Here is a 23,948-nt window from a genome sequence, read left to right as displayed (position 1 = left end):
GGTCTACAATTTCTAGATTTTGAAAACCTGTTCCATGAAAAATTTATTAATAATGATGAAAAAATCAAATACTCAAACTTTTGGCCTGCAGTGTGGATTTTTGTAAATCTTTATAAAAATCCAGAGTATTCTCTGTACGTTTTCTTCGAAATGAATAGCACCATAAGGCTGTTAGACTCGTGATGCCTCTTAATTTTTTGAAAAACTTTTTTTTTTTTAATTCGGTGAGTTTTTGTTTTTATTATAATAAATTTCTTTATTCATAAAATACATTGTAGAGTATATAAAAAAATATTCGTTAAACATAATACGTAAAAAGCATTATATAAATAGAACCAAATTATTGGCGGCATTAAAAAATATGTAGATTGTATATTGCTTTGCATTTTTTAACAGTAAATTTAACAACTAACAATTTAATTGGCTAAGATTTGTCACGAACTTTAAAGTTTTTGTAATATCGACTTAAAATTAAAAATAAGAAACTGGCCCGCAGTTAGGCCGATTAAACATACTCCTAAATAGATGGAGAATCAGTGTTGTGAAATCCATTTGAAGTTTCAGCCAACTCTCCAGATGGAGTTAATCCCACTTTGTGCATTAACTCTGATAATTTTTGTGCCTTTCTGTCTTCATTGTGCGCAATTACAGTGCACAAATGTTCGGTGAGTAGTTCTTTCTTCTCAGAAGCATTGTGCAATTCTATTTTAGCTTTTAAGAACTGGGCCTCAACTTTGTTGTATTGTTTTCTAAAATTAATTAAATATAATGATGTAAACATGTAAACATGTAGTAGGGTGGGTCAAAAAAATCGATTTTATACTCCTCACTAAATATGAGCTCTTAATAAAAATGGGAAGATACGAATATCTTCTAAACGGTTAAAGCAATAAATTTCATAGAACGTTTAAGCCCCAACAAGAATACATCTTGTTAATTTGATAATAATGACTTCTCAGTGAATTATACATACATTTTTTTAACTTTGACCTCGAATATCTTTTAAATGGTAAGATTAATGAAAAAGTATACAATACCTTTTAGAGCAATCTTTTTTCTATAAGAATATACCATGATCCTTTGATAATAATAATTGTTCAACTTTTTACAAAATTAAGAAAAAAAAAACGAATTTTCCCAAACTTTTGACCTCGAATATCTTTTAAAGGGTTAAGTTATCGCTCCACATAAAATGAAAATAATTTTTGTTGTTTTTATTATTTTTTCTTAGTCAAGTCTAGTACGCAGCTGAAGCGAAACGAAAAATTTTGAAGTCTCCAAAGTCAACAGCGAACATGTTAACAAAAAAATATCATCGCGTATTATAACAAAGTAAAAATAATAAAAATACAAATACAAAAATTCAAGAAAAAACATCAGAAAATAAATTTTAAAGCAAATACAAAACAAATTTAATTTCGTTATCGAAATTTTGTATGGAAAATTTCGTTTCGCTTTACGATTGAAAAATCTTCCGATATTGGGCGAACTGTCAAAAGTCTTCCAATAGCAACCAGTGAGCTGCCAATTGTCAATTTTCTACCAAGTGAAAATTGTCTGTTTATACGTTAGGATCATTTTATTAGAAATTAGACAAATATTCGGGAGAAAATCAACTGAAATCTGCCACCAATTGTCATCCAATTAAAAATTGTGTGTTTACATGGTTGAAAGACTTTAGAGACCAAAAAATTGTTAGACTCATTGAAGACAATTTTCTTAACAGATGACGGAGAATAATATGAAACTTTATTTAGAATTGAGACAGGAAAAAATCGTAAGGGAGACCCTTTTCCCCTCCGTTTAGCTCCCGTGGCTGGCTATACCTTTTAGCAAAGCCAATAAATTTTTACTTAATATTATTTTTAAATAGAGCTCATTTAAGGAATAGTGCTTGAAAAATTTATTTTCAATTTCAAAATTTTGAAAAAAAAAATGTATTTTTGTGTAATTGAGTGTTAACGCTGTTTTCAATTTTCTCAATAGTTTTTTATTCAAAAACAGAAAACCGGATGCGAAAATGTTCTGTCGTTTTGAAGAAATTAAAAAAAAACTCCTTTTTAAATTATTTCTCAATAACGAATACAATATGAACATCATCCAATGACCAATTAGTCAACAATTGTGCAATTATTTGAAAATAAAAAAAGTTGGGTGTTTAGACGAGTACATAGGATTGCAAGAATTCGGCCAATTTTTTGATAGAAAATTGGCAAAAGATTGGCTGCCACTTTTTTTCTGCACTTTTGACAGATAAAATCGGATGTTTACATTATTGATATAAAATTGGTGAAAATTTGTTGGGAAAAATCGGTCAATATTGGAAGATCTTGCAATCGTTTAGTTATACGAAAAAACTATATTAGGCCTTTTTTATAGAGCGTTTAATTTCCTAAAAGAATATGTAAAGAAATTTGTTAAAAAGTCGATTGAGGAGGATATTCCCATTTTATTAAGAACTCATATTTGGGGAGTATGTTCTGGAGGTGTCTAGCAATCGATTTTTCGGAGTATATAATCAAAAAAAATATTCGTTTTTTTTTTAACCACCCTAATATATACCTAGGTTATATTTAATCAAAAACTTACTCAATATTCGCATACTGAATGCAAGCGGAATCAATTTGTTTCCTTAAGAGAGCCACGTCGGTAGCAAGTTCATTGTCCAACTTTGATAGCTCGATTTTGATTTCTTCGATTTTCTTTGCTTCGGCAGCAGTTTTTTGTGAACTAAATAATAGTTGAGTGAAATAAAACAACAACAAATTTGAAATGTAAATAAATCTTACTGTGCTTCGATAGCTTTATGAAGCAAATCCTTCTTCTGTTTGTTTTGTTCTTCAATTATTTTGCGATGAACTTCAAAATCTTTGAGTGATATTCCCTTGAATGGAGACGATTCAATATTTTCAGATGGTTCTGGTAATATTGAGGAATTATTCAATGAATTGTTTTCAACTGGGCTATCAGATGATGACGAGACATCTAATTGCTCATTTTGATTTTGTTGTAGAGTATTTGGAATTGGTTGATAGAACAATGCACCTTCAATGGATTTGGACATGCTTTTATTCAAATTTATTTCATCCATTATTGATTCCTCTTGCTGTTGTAATGTTGGTGGTTGGGTTGGCATTTGACCTTTTATGTTTATTTTTCGATCCGGCTTTTTTATTTTTAAATTTTCCTGCGATCGTGCAAGATCCTTTTTATCAGGCATTCTTCGGATTCCATGATTTCTGATTGTAGCGGATTTCACTTGGTGAAAAAAATTACAAAGTTTTTATTTTTGTACATTTTATTGTATTTAAGAGTATCAAGATAAAGATCAATTAGAAAAATGCAACAACTCACTTGTTTTTGCTGTGTTTGATGTAATTTTGCTGATATCTTCTGGACTAAAACCGTTAAATTTATCCGACATGGTTTTTTTTAGATAGTATTTAGAGTGTTTTAAATTTTGCAATATTAAAAAGCCGATGTTAATTTGGAACAAGTTAAATTTATTATAAAAATAAATTACACAAATTGCTTACGTCCAAGGGCTCAGCAAACAAAAATTCAATTTTTGACTTTTGTATGATGTGTCAAAGTGGGGTTATCGATCTAGGAGTTGCCATTCGCAATGAATAGTGATCGTGATAAATTTTTTTTCGAACAAGAACATAATTGCCAACTGCTGCAATATCATGTCTTACTTAAATGCATGGATCTTGTGGCGATACAACGATCAACGAAAAAAATAAACGCTGCCGTCGTTTTGTATGAAACAAATCCCCAAAATCGGGTATTACGTCAAAATCATAAAAATACAAATCAAAACATTTAAGAAAAAACATCAGAAAATAAGTTTTAAAGCCAAAACAAAAAAAAAAAATAATTTCGTTCAAGATTTCGTTGTCCTATTTTTGTATGGTAAATTTAGTTTTGCTTCATCTGCGTACTAGGGTAGTAAGCAAATGGGGCTAAATTTCAGATAAATAAATAAATAAATTTTGGTAATCATAAAGGCTTGGCCACACTGGAGGGTATGCGGTAGCGGTACGGGTAGCGGTACGGGTAGCGGTGAGGGTACTTGTATGACAAAAATTCCAAACTGACACATCAACGTTCAGGTGTGGAATTTTTTTAGTACAAATATACCCTCCAGAGGGTATGCGGTAGCGGTACGGGTAGGGGTAACGATATTTGTATGAAAAAAATTCCACATCTGAACGTTGATATGTCATTTTGAAATTTTGTTCATACAAGTACCGTTACCTCTACCCATACCGCTACCGCATGTACCCTTCGGTGTGACCAAGCCTTCATATAATTACCCGTACCGTTACCGCATACCTGTAGCCTTAAGGCTTGGCCACACCGGAGGGTATGCGGTAGCGGTACGGGTAGCGGTAACGATATTTGTATGAAAAAAATTCCAAACTGACATATCAACGTTCAGATGTGGAATTTTTTTCATACAAATATCGTTACCGCTACCCGTACCTCTACCGCATACCCTCCGGTGTGGTGGCCAAGCCTTTAAAGAATTTCGCCATTTTACTTTTCGTCGTATACATTAGGTCTGTTCCAGACTTTTTGTGCACTAAACTAGGTAGGCAGTCTGTTAAATTAATGAGAGTTGGGAGAGAATTCTCTCAGTACGAAAGAAAACTACGAAAGACTGCCAAAAAGTCTGGAACAAGTTGAACACCATTATACAACACAATTTCATATTTTATGCCTAATTCGATAAACATTAACACTTTTTTAGTGCAAAAAACACGTAAACGCGATTCAATTTAAAAATCACTACAATTTGATTTTTCTTCTTTATTTATTTGTTTGACATACGTCAACTTTTCATTTGACTGAAATCATATTTCTGCCGGAAGTAATTCTTTGGGCTAAATTTGTCAGGGTGGGGAAATTTTTTACTCTCGTGAGCGCTCTCTTCTACACAATTTTTGAAGTTGGGAACAGACTCTGACCAAAAATAACCAAATATTACTAAATTCGGCAGTTGCAAACTGAGTGTGGAACGGACCTATTTTTTTTGGCAAGCCACCAAAGAAATTAACTTGCTCATTCTTTGTCTGTCCGTACCTATTTTTTTAAGAGTATTTGACAGTAGTTGTGTGTCATAATAACTAGCAATTTGCATTCATGTAAATGAAGGATTTGATGCGCTTTCTATTGAAAATTTCTAGTAAAGTACTCATGAGTAATCTATCACCTTCAAAGGCACAGTACACATACTGTGTAGGTACTGTGTTTCAAATGACTTCGAATATTGTGGTCGGGCCTTAATTTCTGTCACTTTAAAAATTATCAATTTTTACTGAAATCAAATTGAACGCGCTCAAATGTCATTATTTATCAAGTGTCACCGGAAGACCACCTTGTTGTGTTTATTTATTTTTAAACAAAATAAAATAATAGTTTCCCATAGTAAAACTACTCTCCGTTGTTTTATTTCGAAAATTTGTTTAAGAGTTAAATCAATCTTCCTAGACATAAATCAACATAATGGCTGGCAGAGGAGGACGTGGTGGCAAGACTTCGTCTTTAACCCAAGAACAACTTCAAGCAATGGGTTGCATTGGAAAAGACATGCCTCAAGTTCAACTAGCACCTCCACCAACATTTCCACCTCTAATGTCAAAGCCTGTTACAATGGAGGTAAGAAATGTTCCAACTTAACAAATCCTTTTCAATAATAGTTCAATCCAAAGACAACAGCTTCCCAAAACTATCAAATCCTCTGGAAGGAAGATTTCTTAAGTCACATGCGAGATTCTCCTTATTACATTATGCCAAAACTCACAAAAGCCAATATCCTGCGATATTCTGATCAATATAATGTAAGTAATTAAGAAACAATTCCTTCTTCATTTTTGTTTTTATTTAAAATCTTCTTCAAACCAAAGAATGCATTAGAAAATTCCAAAACAAAAACAAAAGCAGATATTCCTTGGCAATTAATGCCAAGTGAATTGTCTCCTATGTTTAACAAACGGAAAACAAATAGCGCCGCAGGTGGAACTAATGTTCCATCGAAAAAGTCTAAAACAGCCAACATCGATGATAGACTTAAAGTTCTTGAAGAAAAAGAAAAGACTGATGGTGATCCGGAATTAAATGAGAAGAAAGCATCAGATTCTGAAGCTGAGGAAGAGGAAGAAGAGGTATTTTTATTTTGTAATTTAATTAAGACATAGTTTTTATACTTTTTTTTCCAATAAACAGGATGGTATGAAAGCCGATGATGAAATGGATGATGAAAATGATTATGGTAACAGCTATTTTGATAATGGAGAAGCTTACAATGAAGAAGATGATAATTTAGATGATGGACCTGTTTATTAAATTAATTTTGTTTTTGAAATATTTTGGTTTTACTTTAGTAGAAAGTCAGAGACTTTATTTATTTGGAATCCACTTTATCAAATTAAGAAACACTCTTATTCAAAAGATGTTTCTTTCGGGTTAAAAAGTATTAACCTAAAAACCAACAAAACATGGTCAATTTAGTTACCTTTGCCATTATGCTGAACGAGCAGGATTCCGCGCTGGAAAAGTGTTTCCTCTAAGGCACTTTTCTTGGATCCATGTTGCAGCGGAAGAATTTCATATATTAGATCAACGGCGACGTCTACAGTTTCAGTAAGAATGAACTACTTTGTGAACACCTTTTATGGGCTACTTTGGCATATTCAGAGTTGGACCCATGAATCACGGATCATGCACATGGATTGTAGATCCGCCTCAAGGCACTGGTCACCATAACAAACTTCATCTGCTGTTCATCGAATTCGTGGAGGCTTTAGATAGCGTCAACAGGAAGTGTATTTGCATTAATAGACAGAAAAACTTCTTGCGAAAAGGGATATGTAGAACGAAAGAACAGTAGAATAGGAGTTAAACCACCTTATTCAGCTGGTCGACGAGCCGCGACTCTAGTACACTCTAGATTTGTTTCTTAGCTCTGACCCTAATAAATATACTGTTAGTGTGTTGTTGCCTGTTGGTACATCGGAACATTGTTTCATATCTGCAAATTTCTTGTGCCAAATATACCCAATTAAAGAAAAGAGAACTGTCTGACAGTACGAGAAAGTTAACTGGGAGGATCCCAACGATTTCTTTCAAAATGTTAACTGGTCGCTATGCTTCCTCTATAGTGACTGATTGCAGTGCAGATATAATCACAAATTTAATTCCCTTCGGAATGAGAAATTTTATCCCGAATAGGGTTAATTTAATAAAACCGAAAGAATTTGATTCGAGCTGCAAAGAGGTTATCACGAATAAAGAGGTACAATCTTGATGTTACAAAGCCAACCTCACTGAGGAAATCTGGAAAAAGTTCAAACAAGCTAGAAAGGTCAGAAACGCCAATATTCGACGAACTAAATTTTTGCATGGAAATACAACAATGTCCCAAAGGTAGTAAAAATGTTTGGTCATTTGTAAAAAAACATACGCAATACTACCTCGTCGTCGGCTCCAACGCTCGTCTTCAATGATACTCCTTTTGTTAGCTCTGTTGAGAAAGCTAACCTCCTCGCGAGGCAATTGGCTGCCAACTCTACATTCCTGATAGTGTCATGACTCCGCCACCAAGATTTCAACAAGATCTTGATATTCACAAATTTGCTTTACAAATTCCCTATCGTTTTGAAGAGGTGTTCTTCCGCGCTAGCGAATCTTCCCCACCCTCCAACTACCGACCAATCGCACTTGCGTCACTTCTTTCCAAGGTCATGGAAACGTTGATTAATTTTCAACTTAAATATCTCGAAGAACGAAAGCTTATTAATGACCGGAGGTATGTCTTTCGTAGCAACACTCACCGAACAGTGGACCAAATTTTGACATGGCTTTGGAGAAAGCAAGATTGTTGCAGTTGATATTTCTAAGGCACTTGATAGAGTTTGCAATCAAGCTCTTCTTTTAAAAATGCGTGATTTTTTAGTCGATTTGTCTCTTCTTCGATGGATTAGAAACTACCTTTCGAACCGTTGAATAAAAGTCGTATTAGATGAATTCCATTCTGAAACCCATAAAATAAATGCTAGTGTGCTCCAGGGCTCCGTTTTGTCTCCGACTCTTTCTCATTTTTATAAATGATCTCCCTTCTGAAACTTCAAATCCACTCAACTGTTTTGCTGATGATAGTACCCCTAATTTTTCATATTCGTTTCCTGATTCTCGCCCATGTTCTTCGGATGTGAATCTCGAATATGATAAGCTCATTCATTAAATTCTAATCTTGAAAGCATTATCCAATGAGAAATAAGAAATCGCGTAGAATTTAATTCTTCAAAAACACAATTTTGCTACTATTAATAACCCTCTGTCGGCACACGAGTGCGAGTTTGGCCCGACAAAAAATTAAAAAATAACAATTTTTCAAAAAAGTGGATGCAAACAATTCTCTTTATAATTGATGACAATATATTTTTTTCGAATTGTGAATACAATATTCGAATTCCTATTCTACATCAATTTCATATACGTTTTCTTTAAAAATATGAGACATAAAAAAGTTCTAGCGACATGAAAAAGTAGAAGCCACATTCGCACCCGTGTGTCACAAAAAAAGATGTGTGCCTACAGAGGGTTAAAGCGAAATTTGTGTCATATAGGATAGAGTTGCCTAATTTCGGCCGTCTCCAGTTTCCGGCCACCTTCCGGAAAATCGTTATAACTAGTGATTTAATAGGGTTTACCCCCTGAATACAATGGTGTAGCTGTAGCTTGTAGCGCAATTTAAATAATTCTCAACTTTTTGCTCAGCTGTCGCCAACTTTTGTAGGGTTTTCCCTTAGTAAAATTTTGACAGTACTACAAGCTACAGCCACAGCTACACCATTGTATTCAGCCAGTTATTCCAATGTGCTTTTACATGTTAGAAAAGCATAAGATCGAAATTTTGGAACAAACCCTTCGAAATCACTAGTAATACCGATTTTCCGAAAGGTGGCCGGAAACTAGAGACGGCCGAAATTAGGCAACTCGTCTGCGAAATGTTCAAGTTTCCTCCAAAGATGCAAAAGCATATACCTATTCGTCCAAGGCTCGAGTATAACTCCCAATTCTGGGCAGGTGCTCCAAACAGGCAAACAGAAAAACAATTCCCTATAAATTCAACAAAACATGCTTTTCTTTTTTATGCAATTTATTGCAATTTAGGGAAAACAATTTCGGATAACTACATTGTCCATAGAAAAAAACAATAAAAAGATAAATCTATACACTTAGCGCAATTGCGAATAATTTATTTTAATAATAATTAACAAATTGCTACATTTATTTTTATATCCATGGAATTGTTGTTGTTTATTCGTATGTCTTTGGTGGTTTGGAGTTCAAGAAGATAATTCCTGATGACTTGGCCTAAATAATTAAACAATTTTCTTATAAAAATCATATCAAACAAAAACTATTTCCATGCAAAACTTACAAATCCAATTGAACCAGCCAAAACCAAAATTCCAGTTAACAATACTGCGTTGTATTTGGAGTTTTGACGAGAATGGTGTTCTTGCCAATCTCCTTCTGGGACTGGTAAGTCATTCATGGTTGAGGGCTTGTGGTGTCCACCGGCATGGTAGGCAGCACGAGACAAAGCTCCAGCTGTAAAATTGATTTTGATAGGTTTTTTTGAGCAAAAATGATTTCATAATTATGTAATGTAAGGTTACCAATAAGATTAGGAAGTCGAAATTTTTTTTTTAACTTACCATTTCTCAACAAAAGAGCTTGGGATACAAATTGTTTGACCAACATATTGATTAAGTTAATGGAATTATATCTTGAATTGAAAAGAAAATATAAATTAAATTGATTTTTTGGAAGAAATTTTAAGATTTTGATTTTACTCACAACCACTCTGACTTGACAGTGTGCTAAGGAAAATAATCAAAAAAATTGGAAATTTTCACAGTGCGAGAACGAGTATCGAAGTGCATAAACGACTATCGAATGGGTAGATTTTGACGTTTTTAATTTTCTGAACACTTCTGTAAGGGTGATAACACATTGAAGACTTTAAGGCTACAACATAAGGGAAATTATTTTGTATTTTTCTTTTTGCACTTTTGGTCACTGTGCAAAAGTAAAAGAGTGATTTTTTTAACACTTCTTTTGCAGCGTTGGGGTATGAAAATTTACTTTTTGAAAATAAATGTCATAGGGTTTAGCAAATCTAGTGCTCATAATTGCAAAACAGTTTTTGTTATGGTATGTACCTATACTAATTCCACATTCAAATACCCATACTGCTACCACATACTTTTCAGGTGTGGTCAATTGTTTAGGGCCAGTTGTAGAAATATTTCTTGATTCAACGAATTTTATTTTATGAAATCAGTGGTCAAGCTGAGGTTTAGCACTGGTTTAAGGTCCATATAATGTTAAAATATCCAAATAAATGCTTAAACCAAAGTTTAAACATAGATAATTCGTTGAAATCAGCAATTTAGATTCTTGAACCAAGGCTGAAGTACGTTTGTACTACTGTCTTAAGCCTAGTACGCAGCTGGAACGAAACGAAATTTTCCATACAAAAATGAACGAACATTTTCGTTTTGCTTGATTTTAAATAAATTTGGATTTATTTTGGCTTTGACAGAATACTGGGAGATATTTTTTCGTTAGCATTTTCGTTATCGAATTTGAACATTTTTCGTTTCGCTTCAGCTGCGTACTAGGCTTTAGTAACCATTTTTATCAACGTTTTTTTTTTATAACGTTTTACAAATGATCCATATAGCCCGACAAACAATTTTGATTCTATAAAGCTTTACAGATGCAATTGTTGCTTCTGTAAAGCATTATTGAAGTAAAATTGTTAGTAGAGAGATCAAAAGATTGATTACAAAATAAAACGATTTGGATTAAAGTAGAAACAGATTTCAATTTGCATCTCTTTTTCGCTAATATTCGCCAACTCTTGCTTTAATTCTTATTTTTCTCCCTACTATCAAACAAAAGTCATCTGTTGACCAGAAATAGAACTAATTTTTGGTTCAGTTAAAATGATTCCGATAGACAGCAGGACTTCATGTTGTTTTTGTTTTTCGTGTAAAATTGATCCAGTTCCAAATGAATAACTTATGTTGGTTTAAAAAAATTATAAATTGCAACAAACATTCATGCAAGTTTGATTGCAATTTATTCTACATTGGCCACTTTTTGCAAAAGTAGGTACAAAAGTAATATATTTTTTTTTTCTCGCTATCGCAATTTTCTTGTAAAAAAGGGTAAATAAATTGTTTTTCAGATCAAAAGATTCTGCATCATTTTCAATTTTTTTTTTTATTTTGAAAACTTTCATTTATTTGTACTTTTTCACTTTTTGAGCCAATGTAGTTAGGGCCTTAATTTATTTTTCAAATGAAATGAAAGTGCTGAATTCATTCATTTCTCTCACAATTTCCCTCCATAAATTTCCCTTCAAAATCCACAGTTTGAAAAGCTCTGCTTATGTCATCCAGCACAAACTTCAAAACCTCTGACATTTGTTTTGATTGTTCCTTCAAAACTACTACTGAAAAAAATCTTACCAATCGATGGTTTAACCCTTTTTTTCATTTATATTTTTCATTATCTCAACTAAATATTTAAACAAATTTCAATTAAAAATGTTAACCATCGGAACCTTAGCCAACATAAAGCATATTTTGCAAAAAGATCTATTCAATAGCACCGGCGAACGTGTCCTATCCGTCGCCACAGTCACAAAAACTTACAAAAAGAAAAAAGTTTGTTATCTCTGCATTGTCACAACTCCACCTCCCATTCCCGTTATAACAGTATGTTTAGTAAAACTTCCCGAACGTGAAGGTGATTACAAAAAGAAACGCTGCTGGCAATTGGACGAAATCAAACTCGTCGATGGCAAAAGCGAAGATTTCGAAACTCACGAATTTGATTTGCAAGTTGAAAAACTCTACAAGTGGTATGCTATTAATTTGCATGAAAGACAAAATTTCATTGCTGTTTTGTATAAGCAAATTAATAAATATGTCCGATCGAATCGGGCCGAATTCCGGAATGTCCCGGCTGCTTGGTTGTCCGAAATGTCACCGGAAAAGGTGGCAGCGAGTGGCAATGGAAATAAAGCCATCGCTGACATTGAAGATGACGATTCAGAAAGTCCTGAATTCCAAATGATTTCGGACAAGGAAGCAACTGAATTGATGAAGTTGTTTTCCGAGTGTGATTTTGCTATTAAAGATGCAGAGACTTTTATTGAACAATTGAGTAAAGAATTACATGATTTAGATGGGGTAAAGTTAATCTGGGTAATCTTAAAACTTGTAGTTTAATTATTTGTTTTATATTCAGGCTAATGTTCAAAGTGTATTGGCATCAGAGCAACAAGTTTTTGTTCTAATGCAACATATTGAAACGGCCGTTGCTGAAGCGGAGAAATTTGAAACTCGACTGGATGCTTATGAAGAGATTTTGGGACATGTCCGGGAGACTATGGAGAAGATTGGCGGGAAGAATGCAATGATTGAGATTGCTAATAATAATAATATTAAATTGCTGAAGGAATTAAATCGAGTTATTGTGAGTTATCTTTTCTATGTGTTTATTAAAACAAAAACAAACAAAAATTATTCTTATTTGATAGAGAACTCGAATTTCATTCTTAGTTGAGTCCATTGTTGAAAATCTTTGTTAACTTAAAAAAAGAACATTTACACTGCCGCTCATCTGAATAGGTTCACATTTTAGTTCGTTTTACATTTGGCCTGTCTTGGTATGTAATGCAATGGCACATCTTTTTTATGTATGTAACGAGAGAACATCTTTATGCGCTTAGTTAAGGAGAAAAAAAAAATTGTCTTGGGGCCTACCGTTCTTCTCACACGGTAGCTAGACCAAATCTAGTCATAAAATCAAGCATATTTTTTGGCTCATCTGAATAGGTTCAAAAGCAAAAATGTTAATAAATGATGAGTTGCATGGGTCTGTTGGACTCAAAATTGTGTCTGTCAATAAATCTGATTGTGTATAACCTGTAAGGATGAAAACGGGTCGTGAAAAATCTTTAGGCGCGGAAAAAATGTGGAAAATAAAAGAAGCCTTTGAATTAGACCGAAACCAACGATGCATTGGGACAAAAACAAACACAAGTTAAAATTTAGTAAGCAGTTATTTGCGCAATATCCAAGGGTATAGAAACAACATTAAAAGTCGATGTAACTCAGTCACAACATGGGGCGATAGATGTGCAATGATCAGAATAGCATGACTTCGAGCTAAAAATTAAGCTGAAAACGGGTATAAAATGCAGTTTAACGACGCACAGTGGGGCAGAATGCCTTAAAATGTGGTATTAAATCAACCGTTAGCGCTAGGAACCTGAAATTTTGTATATATGCTTCTGAGACCCTTACTAGGCCATATCTAATGCTATAATTGCCACGCCCACTAAAAGGCCCACTTATTTGGGATCTAATAAAAATGTTAGTATTTTTCAGATTGAAAGGTTATTTTAAGGCTCAAGATACTTAATAATATATTAATTTCTTATCTGACATAACTTTTATCCATGCTTTTATCCAACTTTACCCTTATTGTAGAGAAAATCTGATTTAAAAAAAAATCTTTTTTTTTAATTTAAAGTTTTTATTTTCATCGACTTTTTTAAATTTAGGGCCAATTTTTCAATAGTCAGTTAAACAGTCAGTTAGTACTTATTCCTAAGGATAGAGAAAAAATCAATTTTTCAACAGGCAGATATAGCTTATTCCTAAGAATAAATCTATCTGCTTCTTTCAGAAACGAATAAAATTATTCTAAGGAATAATCTCAATAAAAATATTGTGTCAGTTGTCAAAGCTGTTTTGAAAGAATTTTGAAAAAAATACAGTGGAAAACAAGAAAACAAAAACAATCATGAATAAAAATGACGTTTAATTTTAAATATTTTTGAATTTGACAATTTTTTTTTGTTATTCTGTAGAATAAATTATTCTTGATTGAAAAATTCAATGTTTTTATCTGATTGTTTATGAGCCTAATAACTTTATTCGTCGAACAGTTAACTGACTGTTTATTAGAAGATTGAAAAATTGGCTCTTAATTAAAAAAAAAACTAAAAAAAAAATATAAAATAAGTTTATTCATCACTTTCGTCATCAGATACGTTAGTTTCAACAAAAATGTTTGCTTCGGGAATGCTTGGGTTTCAATAGCGCAGGTGCTTCTGGGGATAAGACTGCAATTTTTTTGGACGAGCACGTTTCTTTGCAGATTCTTTTGCCTTTTTAAAAACAATTGAGGTATTGAGCCAATTTTCGTTTGTTGCATTAAATCTTTGTTTGATTCTAGAAGCTTTGACCCACCGCGTTTTGAACTCGGATTTAAAATGCGAAAAAAGTCTATTGAATTCATTAACTTGACTAATTTCGGTACTTTTTGTCATATTTAGAAGATATTTTTTTTAAAAATCCATCTGATCCTCAATCATAACACTCTCACATCTTTTCATAATTTCTACAAGTTGCGTTCTTGTAAAAAAATTGAATTTGAAGAGATTCCTAAAGCAACGAAAAAAATAAAAAAAAAAAGTTAAGGTTCAAAAGTTACGAAAATTCACATATCACAAAAAGGGTGCAAAACGAGCACGTTTTTTTGACGGAATCACAAAATTAACATCACAAACATTTTAAAATCACATAAAACACAACTCGATCCCACTCGGAACACATTTAAAAATCAATGGATTTCACAGAACCTCTAAAATAACCCTTTGAAAAAAACTGAACTTCACTAAAATTTTACATGTATATTTACATTTAACAAAAAACAAATTGTTTAAATAACTCTTACATACCCGAAGTTGAAGGCTGCATACTTAAATTTTTAATGAATCAACAAAAAAAATTAAAAACTGTTCTCAAAGATCACGATGAAAAATCGACAATTTCACTTCTGGCTCAGCTGACTACTAATTAAGCTTAAACAAAACTGTGTTGTGAAAAAACGGGAAGGACTAAAAAAAAATTAAAATAATTTTTTTAAAGGATGGATATTACTCTATTAGAAAATATTAAAAAATTAAGTTTATTTGCAATTTGGTTTTATTAATTATTGCCAGCTTTTGGGTCGATTTGCCCCATTGTGCGACGGCAAAACGGGTTGTCAGAAGTGGTAAACATTTGAGGAGAACAAAACTTCGCAAAAATTATCACTTTACAAACCACGAACAGAAACTCACCTCCAATAGTAAAAAAAACTCTGTTTGAAATTGCAGATCAAAAGTTTTGTATGAGGAAATAGCTTTTCACTTAATGACATTGCCTTCACAGTTATGTAGACACCTTAAAATAATGCTTCACTCTACGAAGCTCATAAAAATAGGAATTTAGCCCTCAGGGCCCACTTAATTCATTTGTTTTCCTTTGAAAAATCACCGGTTGCAAATTCGACTTTCACGACAATTTTTTTTTTTTTATTGGAGGTGAGTTTCTGTTCGATGAACCTGGACAAAGAAATAGCACATTTTTGATTTTTCTTACAAAAATTGGATTTATTTGGGACCTTTTAACTTATATATATTAATTTTTATATCAGGGCATGCATTAGCTTATGGGGATTCATAACTAATAATTATAAATTATTTTATTTCGATTAAATTTCTGAAAATTATGATTTGTAGAGAATACCCTTTTTTCTTGTGGACAAGGAAATAGCACACATTCCGAAAATTATAAAAATAATCATTTCTAAAAAAAAATTCTTACAATTTCCGATAAATTCAATACTACTAAGTTAGTAACTTATTAGTAGACCACGGTTTTTTCAAAGTTACTTTTTGGTAAACTTTCAACTAACTTCTGGTATCCACTTTGTGGAGTACGGTACCACGCTTCTTTGATTCTGGTCCAAAGATCGTTTGAATTTTCGAAATTTGTTTCCCCAAGCTTAACCTTGACATCAATTTATAAATTTTCTATGGGGTTAAGATCGTGAATTTGAGATGGTTAGGTGCAAACATCGATGTTTTCGTCCGAAAACCTATCTTGTACTATTTTTGATGCATGCTTGGGTTGTTATTGTTATGTATGAATATCTAATTAACAAGCGAGAAATATGGTTCTTTGGTATTCTAATGTAATATTAAGACAAAAGAATTTATCAATTCTGCCATCCACCTAACCAATGGGTCCTTACCATGCCAGGTTTCCTAGTTTCATCGTCTTGGAGATAATACTTTGGCTTGTCCTTTTAACATTTTAGGGCAATGGACAAATGTTTTGTCATCGGTTTCGATGCGGTTAACCTTTATTTCATCACTCCAAAAGACTCTCATTCAAAACTGCACGTTTTTATTCAGATGTTTTTTAGCTAAATGTTAGGCGATCTTTGATGTGTCTTTTTATATCATTGGATTTTTCTTGCTTACCCGTCTATACAATTCAGCATCATTAAGTATCCTTCTTAAAAGTCTGCTTGACTTTTTTTTTTCACCGAATTCTATATTTACTTCGGGCAAAATCGTGCGAGATGACTTAAAAGGCTCATATTTGCGTTTCTTTGTGATCGCTCTATCCACTCGTATGGAAGTTTTGCTGGGAAGAAGTTAACCCAATTTAATTTCAGAATTTAAATTTCTATTTGCTCTATCTAGATAAATGGCTTTATCCATCATTTATTCGAAAAATTCAGAGTTTAAGCTAATTGAGTAGGATTTTTCCCTTGACTATGAAGATATAAAAGTAATTCTCCCTTATTTCGCAGTTTAATGATTTTTTCTGCCTATTTTTTTTTCAAAAACAAATGCATTTTCGTTTACAACTTTTGAACGCGGATTAAAAATTTAACGGTTAAACAAATGTATGCTATTTCTGTGTCCACTAGCGAAAGAGACAGGAAAAGCATTATATTGCTAGTGCAATTAAATATAGAAAATAACGGTACTTTTAAGATATTTTCGCCTCAATCACTTTATTTCGACAATATACCAAAAGAAAAAAAAAATATAATAAGCATTCCCAATATCTAAAATTCGATTCGCATGATTTTTCGCAATAGTGTGCTATTTCTCTGTCCATGATTGTAGATATGTATCAACTGTTTTTTAATTCCGGTTTTTCAGACTATTTAACATTAGCGAAAAGTTAAAAAAAAAAAATAATAATATTCCTACTATCTTTTTAGCTTAAAAAAAAGCTCAAATCTATCCAGAGTCCGTCTGTCTGACCAATCTTAGTTTTGTTATACTCAAGACCTAAAAAAAATAATTTATTTTTCGATATTATAAAAAGTTGTTACAAATTGCATTGAAATATTTGCACAAGGTAAAAAGATCTACAGAAAATTCCCTTTTTAACCTGAATTAAGTTCTTTTCTGCGAAAATAAAATTCAGTCAAAGTGTCGAGCCTAACCTTGCGCTGACGGACGCACTGCCTGGTTTTAATTCATTGATCGATGTGAGCTTTAATAAAATAACTTAAAAACAAGTTTGTACCACTTTTATTAGCGGAGCTATGCAAAAAACCGTATTTTTTTTGAATAGTTTTATATTATCTTAAAACCAAAAAAAAAAAAAATTGTGTTAGCATAAACACTTTCCAGCTCTAATTTGCACTTCTTAATGTTTTTAATTCCATAAAGGTATAACTACAACAGCCACTTTTTGCAAAAAGTCAAAAAGTGAAAATCTTCAAACTCATTTTGTGACTGTTTTTCCCAGCACAAAATTAAAAATAATGATGCAGAATGCTTATTTTTTAGTTAAGTTTTAGTTTTTTCCAAAAGCAAATAGCGCTAAAAAGAAATAAAAAATTTTTACTTTTGTAAATTTCCCACTTTTTCACTTTTTAGGTCATTCAATGACCTCCAATTCTCCAATTTAAAGAGAATAAAAATAATACAATCCCCCCCCCTTAGCAAAAAGCTATCTACGCCACTGGGTCATTGTAGTGTAGTGTAGGGCCTTTACGAGATTATGGGCAGTATAATGAATACTAGTATCAGCCCTATGAATAGCTCGAATTTCTTACAATTATGTGAGTTAAAATAGAGGTTGTAATCATGTAATCGTTACTATTAAATTATTTTTCATGAACAAGATCTTTATGTTTTCTAAGTATGCCGCTTGCGAAAGCGGTTAGTGAACCATTTGATTCAATTCATTTTTCTATAGAATATAATTCCATTTTTTTTAAATTAATAAAATGCACGTCTGGGTCACATTCACTTGCTCTTATTTTATTATCATTATGGAATAAATATAGTTTGATTTTTTAAGATTTTTCATAAGATATGTAAAAAAATATAAATTTTATTTTTATAATAACTGAAAGAACGTTTTAAATGGGTCTTACCAAAAAAAAAAGGAATTTTTTTTGAAAAAAAAAAAAGGTTTTTAAAAAAAATAGTATTTTGTATACATAATACAAATTTAAAATATTTTTCAAAAAAAAAGTTGGTATAACATTTTTAGGAATATTTGAAATGTGTTGTGTTGAAATGTCCAAAATGTGTTTTTCTGAATTTTTTAAGATTAAAGGCTGTAGGTACTACATCAAATCGCAAAATAAAAAAGGTACAAAAACAAAAAGTTTTCGAAATTTCAAATATTTTAAATTTTTAAATAGCACATTAATATAAATTTGTTTTTGTTATTTTGTACTTTTTATACTTTTTGTACTCTTTTTGCTTTTGTGATGTAGTTCTAGCTTTAACATTAGAATCATAACATTGAGGCCAAAGAATGCTTGATAATTTGTATTTATAAAGTTATAAGCCTTCTAAGTTAGTTTTTATTAAACATAAACATATAATTTGTAGCTCAAGCAAGAGTAGAAAAACAAAGTTTTGTAAAATCTAGCTGACCTGGCAGACGTTGTTCTACCCTCCTAATCAAAATTAAGAATTTTGGCTTGGAAAATTGACCTATCTTCTTTACACAGATTCACCTATTTTTAGCTTTCAAATGCAGCTAACTTCAAAACATGATGACTAACAATCCAACATTATTTTTTTTTTGCAAATTGTAAGTTGTGCAGATCCAATGAGTTTCTATACTCAACAAGTAAGAAAGTTGGTCAAACGCAGTCAAATTTAAAGGAAATTAGAAGACCCAAAATTTGATTTTGGATTGTCAATTGGGATTTCTGATAACATTATTTACAAAATTATACTTTTTTTTTGTTGCTGACACTAAACTATACTTTTCTTAAAGTTTTCGGTGTGCTAAACTTGAATCTGAAGTCAGAAATATTTGATCGTTCGTTCTTTTTTTTTTAATATTCAAAATTTTTAATAATTCAAAAAAAAAAACTTTATTATCCTCTTTATATAAACCAAATACAATTATGTACTTCAAATTAAAATATCTCAGGCAATAAGAAAGATGTTGGAAAGATTTAAACATGTTTCAAAAGAAGAACAAAAGAAATCGAAACGATTTATGTTTAAACAAATTTCTTTACACTATAGCATAGCCTCAAAAGTAGGCAAAAAAAACGGTTTTCTTAATTTTCTAACAGTAATATGTATTTCAAAAACTGGAGCTGATTGAATTTTTCTGACTTCGAGCTCAGCACTCCGAAAACATTTGGAAAAGTATATAATTTGGTTTCCGCAAAAAAAAAACATTGTAAACTAGTGTAATGGTTAAACTTTTGTTGGTTAGCTTGTCCTTTTTTGAGAAGCGAATAATTAGAATTGTAAAATCCTCCTTTATATCGAAAAATGGAAAACCTTCAAAATTTGATTTGCACTGTTTACTTATTCTGATGATTATTTAAATTGAATTTACAGACACAACTTGATCTCCCTCATGGTCATCAACAAGCTCTGGATGAGCCCGACCTAAAAACTGCCGCTGGTAGAGAAGCTGCAATAGCTGCGGCCAAAAGCTTGCAACAAGCAATGAACAGTGACATAGATCCGTCGCTCTTACGTCTCGAAGCAGTACAAGATCAACGAAAACGTTTTGAAAAGTGGAAGGCAAAGTTCTCCATTACCGTTAGTCGTTATGTGAATAATTTATTCATTCATTTGGGCAATGAATTTGGCGACACTCCAATTTCTTCAACTGAACTTGTTCTCCCAAAACATTCTTCAGTTCATAAAGAACTTGTTGCCTACACAGAATTAATGCACTGGACAAAAGCAATGGATCGTAAAACTTATGATGGCTTGACAAGAGTTTATACAACATCGTTGAGTAAAATCTATGAAAGAGATATTCGTAATTTCTTTACTTTGGTAAAAATTTGATTTGATTCTTAGTTCAGTTAAATAATTTGTTTTATTCATAGGCTCGACTACAAATTTCCGAAAAACTACGAACATCACGTGAAGATTTAGACAGTTCGACTTCGTCAAAGAAATCAACTGTTGTAGTGCCTTATGGAACATTAGGTGTCAATAAAGAATCCTGGGCAAGTGGTGTTGAGACTGCTGATCGTGAGAAATTCGATATGATTTTAGAAAAAGTTCTAGCTGAATTAGAACCAGTCGCCTTACAAGAACAATTATTTTGCATTAATTTCTTTCAAATGGATGTGATAAGTCCCACGACTAAAAATACTCAAACAACGTTGGATGCATTAGAAAGTCAACCCGAACCAAAAGAACAAGATTCAAGTCAAATCAATTTTTTTTATTTTTATGTTACACTAAGGCAGTCAATAAGTTTAAATATTTTATTTTTATTTTAATAGGTAATCTTTTACCTCAGAAAAAAATTGACCGGCAAATCAACGAAGAAGTTCGTAAGCTAATGATGGCCTTATTCGGATGTCTGGAGCCTGAGCTTATTAGCTTTATACAAAGTTTTGACAAAATGGATAGCTTGTAGGTTCATTTTAGATTTCTTTTATGAATCAATCATTAAATCTGTTTCGAATTCAGCTATTCCTTATACGTTTTGGTGCGACTAACCCAGCACGTTATGTCAGCTCAAGACACCCACTCATTCCTTAGTATGACTTTTGCTTCAGCTTTGGTTCATGTCAAGCGAAACTTTGATCGATTCATGCAGCAACAAGTACAGTCAATTAAAGAAGCAAAAATGCCCAAACGTTCAAAATGCGGAATATTGCCGTATGTGGAAAATTTTGAAGACTTTGCCGAAACGTGCGAGGGAATATTTCGTAAATCGGATAGACGAGCCGACATGGAGAAATGGTACCTGCAATTGGTCAATACAATATTTGACTATATATCAATTCATTCCAACGAACACCCCAAAACACCGAGTCAAGTGGTAAAAATGGAAAATTATCATCATATGTATTCATTGTTGGCGCAGCTAAAAGTGCCTGGATTGGAGCCGCTTAAAAAAGATGGGAAAGCTAAATATAATGATGCATTGAAGGCATATGTGACTAAATATTTTGGTCGTCCATTAGAAAAACTTAACGTACAAAAATACTTTAACGATAGCTTTGTTTGTTTATAATAAATTTGTTTATTTCTTTTTCTAGCTTTTCTTTGAAGGAGTTCAACAAAAAGTAGCTCAAGGTGTTAAAGAAACTGAAATCAGTTATCAAATGGCATTTTCGAAACAAGAACTTCGTAAAGTCATTGGCCAATATCCAGCGCGCGAAGTTAAAAAAGGTTTGGAAAATCTTTACAAGAAAGTTGAAAAACATCTTTGTGAAGAGGAAAATCTACTGCAAGTTGTGTGGCATGCAATGCAGGAGGAATTTATTGCACAATATAATTATTTGGAGGAACGCATACAAAAATGCTATGCTGGAGCAATGATTAATTTGGAATTTAGTATTCATGATATATTGACGTTCTTTTCTGATATCGCTCGATCACATTGAATGAAAAATCGCATCGACTCTCTCTCTCAATCGAACATACAATTTTATACCGTTATGCCATGGAGGAAAAAATTCCATAGTATTAGTGCTTAAAGCATTAACTGTAATTAATTATTATATTATACAAAAAACAACAAAATCACAAAATAATTAAAAAAAAAACAAAATATTTTACTGTTAAGTGCAATAGCAAAATAAATATATATATATTAAAATTATTGCAACGAAAATGAGGTTTTCATTGAAAGAGTTTCAACTGTTTTAGAGTACAAAGAATTATGAAAGGAGAAGAAAACGCATTTTGCAGACTGCTGGGGAAGGGTATTGGTATCTTTACGAATTATTCATAATAATCCTTGGGTGGTCTGCTATATTGCCAAAAGTTGCAATATTTATGTGAAGTACATAGGTGAGTTTAGATTTAATTCAATCTATTGGATGTAAGAAATATTTTTAAATTTTTGGTTCTTATTTGAAAGGATTTCTGTTTTTTACTCACTCTACCGACAAAAAGATGAACATTTTATTCAATAATTTAGTGTAAGTGTTAATATAATTTCGAATAAAGTGTATTTTAGCACCTAGGTCAAAGCTGTAAATTGTAATTCCCAATTTTTGCACGTTATCCACGTATACTGCGGCGTATACGTGCTATTTTTTTTTTTTTTGTTAACCAAAAATGCAGAATAAGGATGGGGGAAACTGTTGATCAAGCTAGGAAATTAAGGTTCATGCAATATGACCATATGACACATTATTTTTATTTATAATGCACGAGCGTAAGGAACATTTTGCGTTTTCGATTACCAAAATGAATGAATGAATGAATTTTATAAATTTCCTTTTTTTATAATTTTCTACAAAAATTGACTTAATACATGAGCATTTAAAAATTTTCATATCTGTTGCACTTTTTCTTTGAAAAAATATTGAAATTCGGCCAAAGGAATTTGCAAAATGGTAAAAGTTTTTATCAACTCTAGAGTTACTAGGAAGTTATTGGTACCAAAGTGCAAAAAAAGCCTATTAATTTAATAAATTTTTTAACTGCAAAATCTTAAGTTTTCTCACATTGTTTGCCACAAATACATGGACATCAGTTTTTTTTAATCAGTCATATTTAACAATAATTCTTCTAATACATTACCATTAAAAAAATGTTATAACCGTTGAATAGTGGCTATAAAAAAGTAATTTAATTTTTTTTTAAATGCAAAGTTAAAAAAAAACATTTGTTTGCCAATTACACGGTGTAACACTCAAAATATACGCGGGCGGAGACCTATCAGGTTTTGTAGAACTAGTCGCACTGAATACGAAACGGTATTTGAAAATCTCCTAACACCCCCAAAATCTGGAGTTACGGGCAAAAAACGGTTTTTTGGACCTTCACCCATTGAAAAAATTCTAGCTTCGACAATTTTTTACCCATTTTCGATTTGTTTACAGTTTCTGATAGAAGATAAATATACCTTTTTAACAATGTATAAAACATGTAACTCGGTTAAACCACTTAGAATTTATAAGATGTCAAAGTTCAAAAATTCAATTTTTTTTGTCATTTGCCCAAATTCGGCATCAATTTAAAGTATATGTTTTCAAAACAACATGCTATTTAAAAAATATATTCTAAAACTATATCTATTTCCCAATTGATCGAGGTATATTTTATGAAAATCACTTTAAAATTGGCTTAGAAAAAAAAATTTTTCGATTTCAACCCAGATACAGAAATTTGAACTTTTAGGTATAGAACAAAAATGTTGTTTCGGCACGTAATAGGATAAGTTGGGCGCCAGGATTTGATGAAGGGTTTTTGTAGAGAAGCTCAATACAAACATTTTTTTTCTTTGGGAGGGGGGTCTATCTCCCCCCATTTAGGTGGGAGGGGCATTTTTCTAAAAAAAATTATCAAAATAAAAAAAATTATTAAAAAACAACGGCAACACTTACAGTAATAAATGATACCATTTCCAAAAGGCAAAATTGTGCATTTGATTCTAATTTTTAAATCAATATAATATTACCAATAGTTTTTGAAATAATCGATTTCAAAGTTAAAAATAGGGGAAAAAAAATTTTTTAAACTCATTTTATACTATTTTTGTCCAGACCGAATTTGGGCAAATCTTATAAATTCTAAGTGG

At 31.9% G+C, this 23,948-nt stretch overlaps 4 protein-coding genes across 5 annotated transcripts; 2 read left to right on the top strand and 2 right to left on the bottom strand.

Annotated features, from left to right (window-relative positions):
• Positions 1 to 219: 219 nt before the first annotated feature.
• On the bottom strand, positions 220 to 3,570 carry LOC129909957 (RAB6-interacting golgin). Its single transcript, XM_055987139.1, has 4 exons — positions 3,355 to 3,570; positions 2,790 to 3,258; positions 2,590 to 2,730; positions 220 to 749 (listed from the first exon to the last, which is right to left on the bottom strand). Exons 1-4 carry the CDS (start codon positions 3,422 to 3,424, stop codon positions 518 to 520), a joined length of 912 nt encoding a protein of 303 aa, XP_055843114.1. The 5' UTR covers positions 3,425 to 3,570; the 3' UTR covers positions 220 to 517.
• A 1,785-nt stretch (positions 3,571 to 5,355) lies between these two features.
• Positions 5,356 to 6,370, top strand: LOC129910535 (DNA-directed RNA polymerase III subunit RPC7). Of its 2 annotated transcripts, XM_055987956.1 has the most exons (5): positions 5,356 to 5,433; positions 5,497 to 5,664; positions 5,718 to 5,846; positions 5,913 to 6,170; positions 6,232 to 6,370. In XM_055987956.1, the coding sequence occupies exons 2-5, from the start codon at positions 5,512 to 5,514 to the stop codon at positions 6,349 to 6,351; spliced, it is 660 nt and encodes a 219-aa protein (XP_055843931.1). In that variant the 5' UTR covers positions 5,356 to 5,433; positions 5,497 to 5,511; the 3' UTR covers positions 6,352 to 6,370. The 2 variants fall into 2 exon arrangements, with proteins under 2 accessions (XP_055843931.1, XP_055843930.1); XM_055987955.1 differs by having other exon boundaries at positions 5,393 to 5,664.
• Positions 6,371 to 9,240: 2,870 nt separating this feature from the next.
• Positions 9,241 to 9,962, bottom strand: LOC129910044 (uncharacterized). The gene is made up of 4 exons (XM_055987287.1): positions 9,874 to 9,962; positions 9,732 to 9,802; positions 9,452 to 9,624; positions 9,241 to 9,384 (listed from the first exon to the last, which is right to left on the bottom strand). Exons 2-4 carry the CDS (start codon positions 9,775 to 9,777, stop codon positions 9,328 to 9,330), a joined length of 276 nt encoding a protein of 91 aa, XP_055843262.1. The 5' UTR covers positions 9,778 to 9,802; positions 9,874 to 9,962; the 3' UTR covers positions 9,241 to 9,327.
• A 1,557-nt stretch (positions 9,963 to 11,519) lies between these two features.
• Positions 11,520 to 21,972, top strand: LOC129910549 (exocyst complex component 1). The gene is made up of 7 exons (XM_055987976.1): positions 11,520 to 12,281; positions 12,340 to 12,567; positions 19,781 to 20,230; positions 20,284 to 20,611; positions 20,689 to 20,821; positions 20,879 to 21,389; positions 21,454 to 21,972. The coding sequence occupies exons 1-7, from the start codon at positions 11,634 to 11,636 to the stop codon at positions 21,799 to 21,801; spliced, it is 2,646 nt and encodes an 881-aa protein (XP_055843951.1). The 5' UTR covers positions 11,520 to 11,633; the 3' UTR covers positions 21,802 to 21,972.
• Positions 21,973 to 23,948: the final 1,976 nt, after the last annotated feature.

Source organism: Episyrphus balteatus, chromosome 2 (genome assembly GCF_945859705.1).
Source record: "Episyrphus balteatus chromosome 2, idEpiBalt1.1, whole genome shotgun sequence".
Taxonomy (NCBI): Eukaryota; Metazoa; Arthropoda; class Insecta; order Diptera; family Syrphidae; genus Episyrphus; species Episyrphus balteatus.
This window is presented reverse-complemented; position numbering and strand designations above follow the sequence as displayed.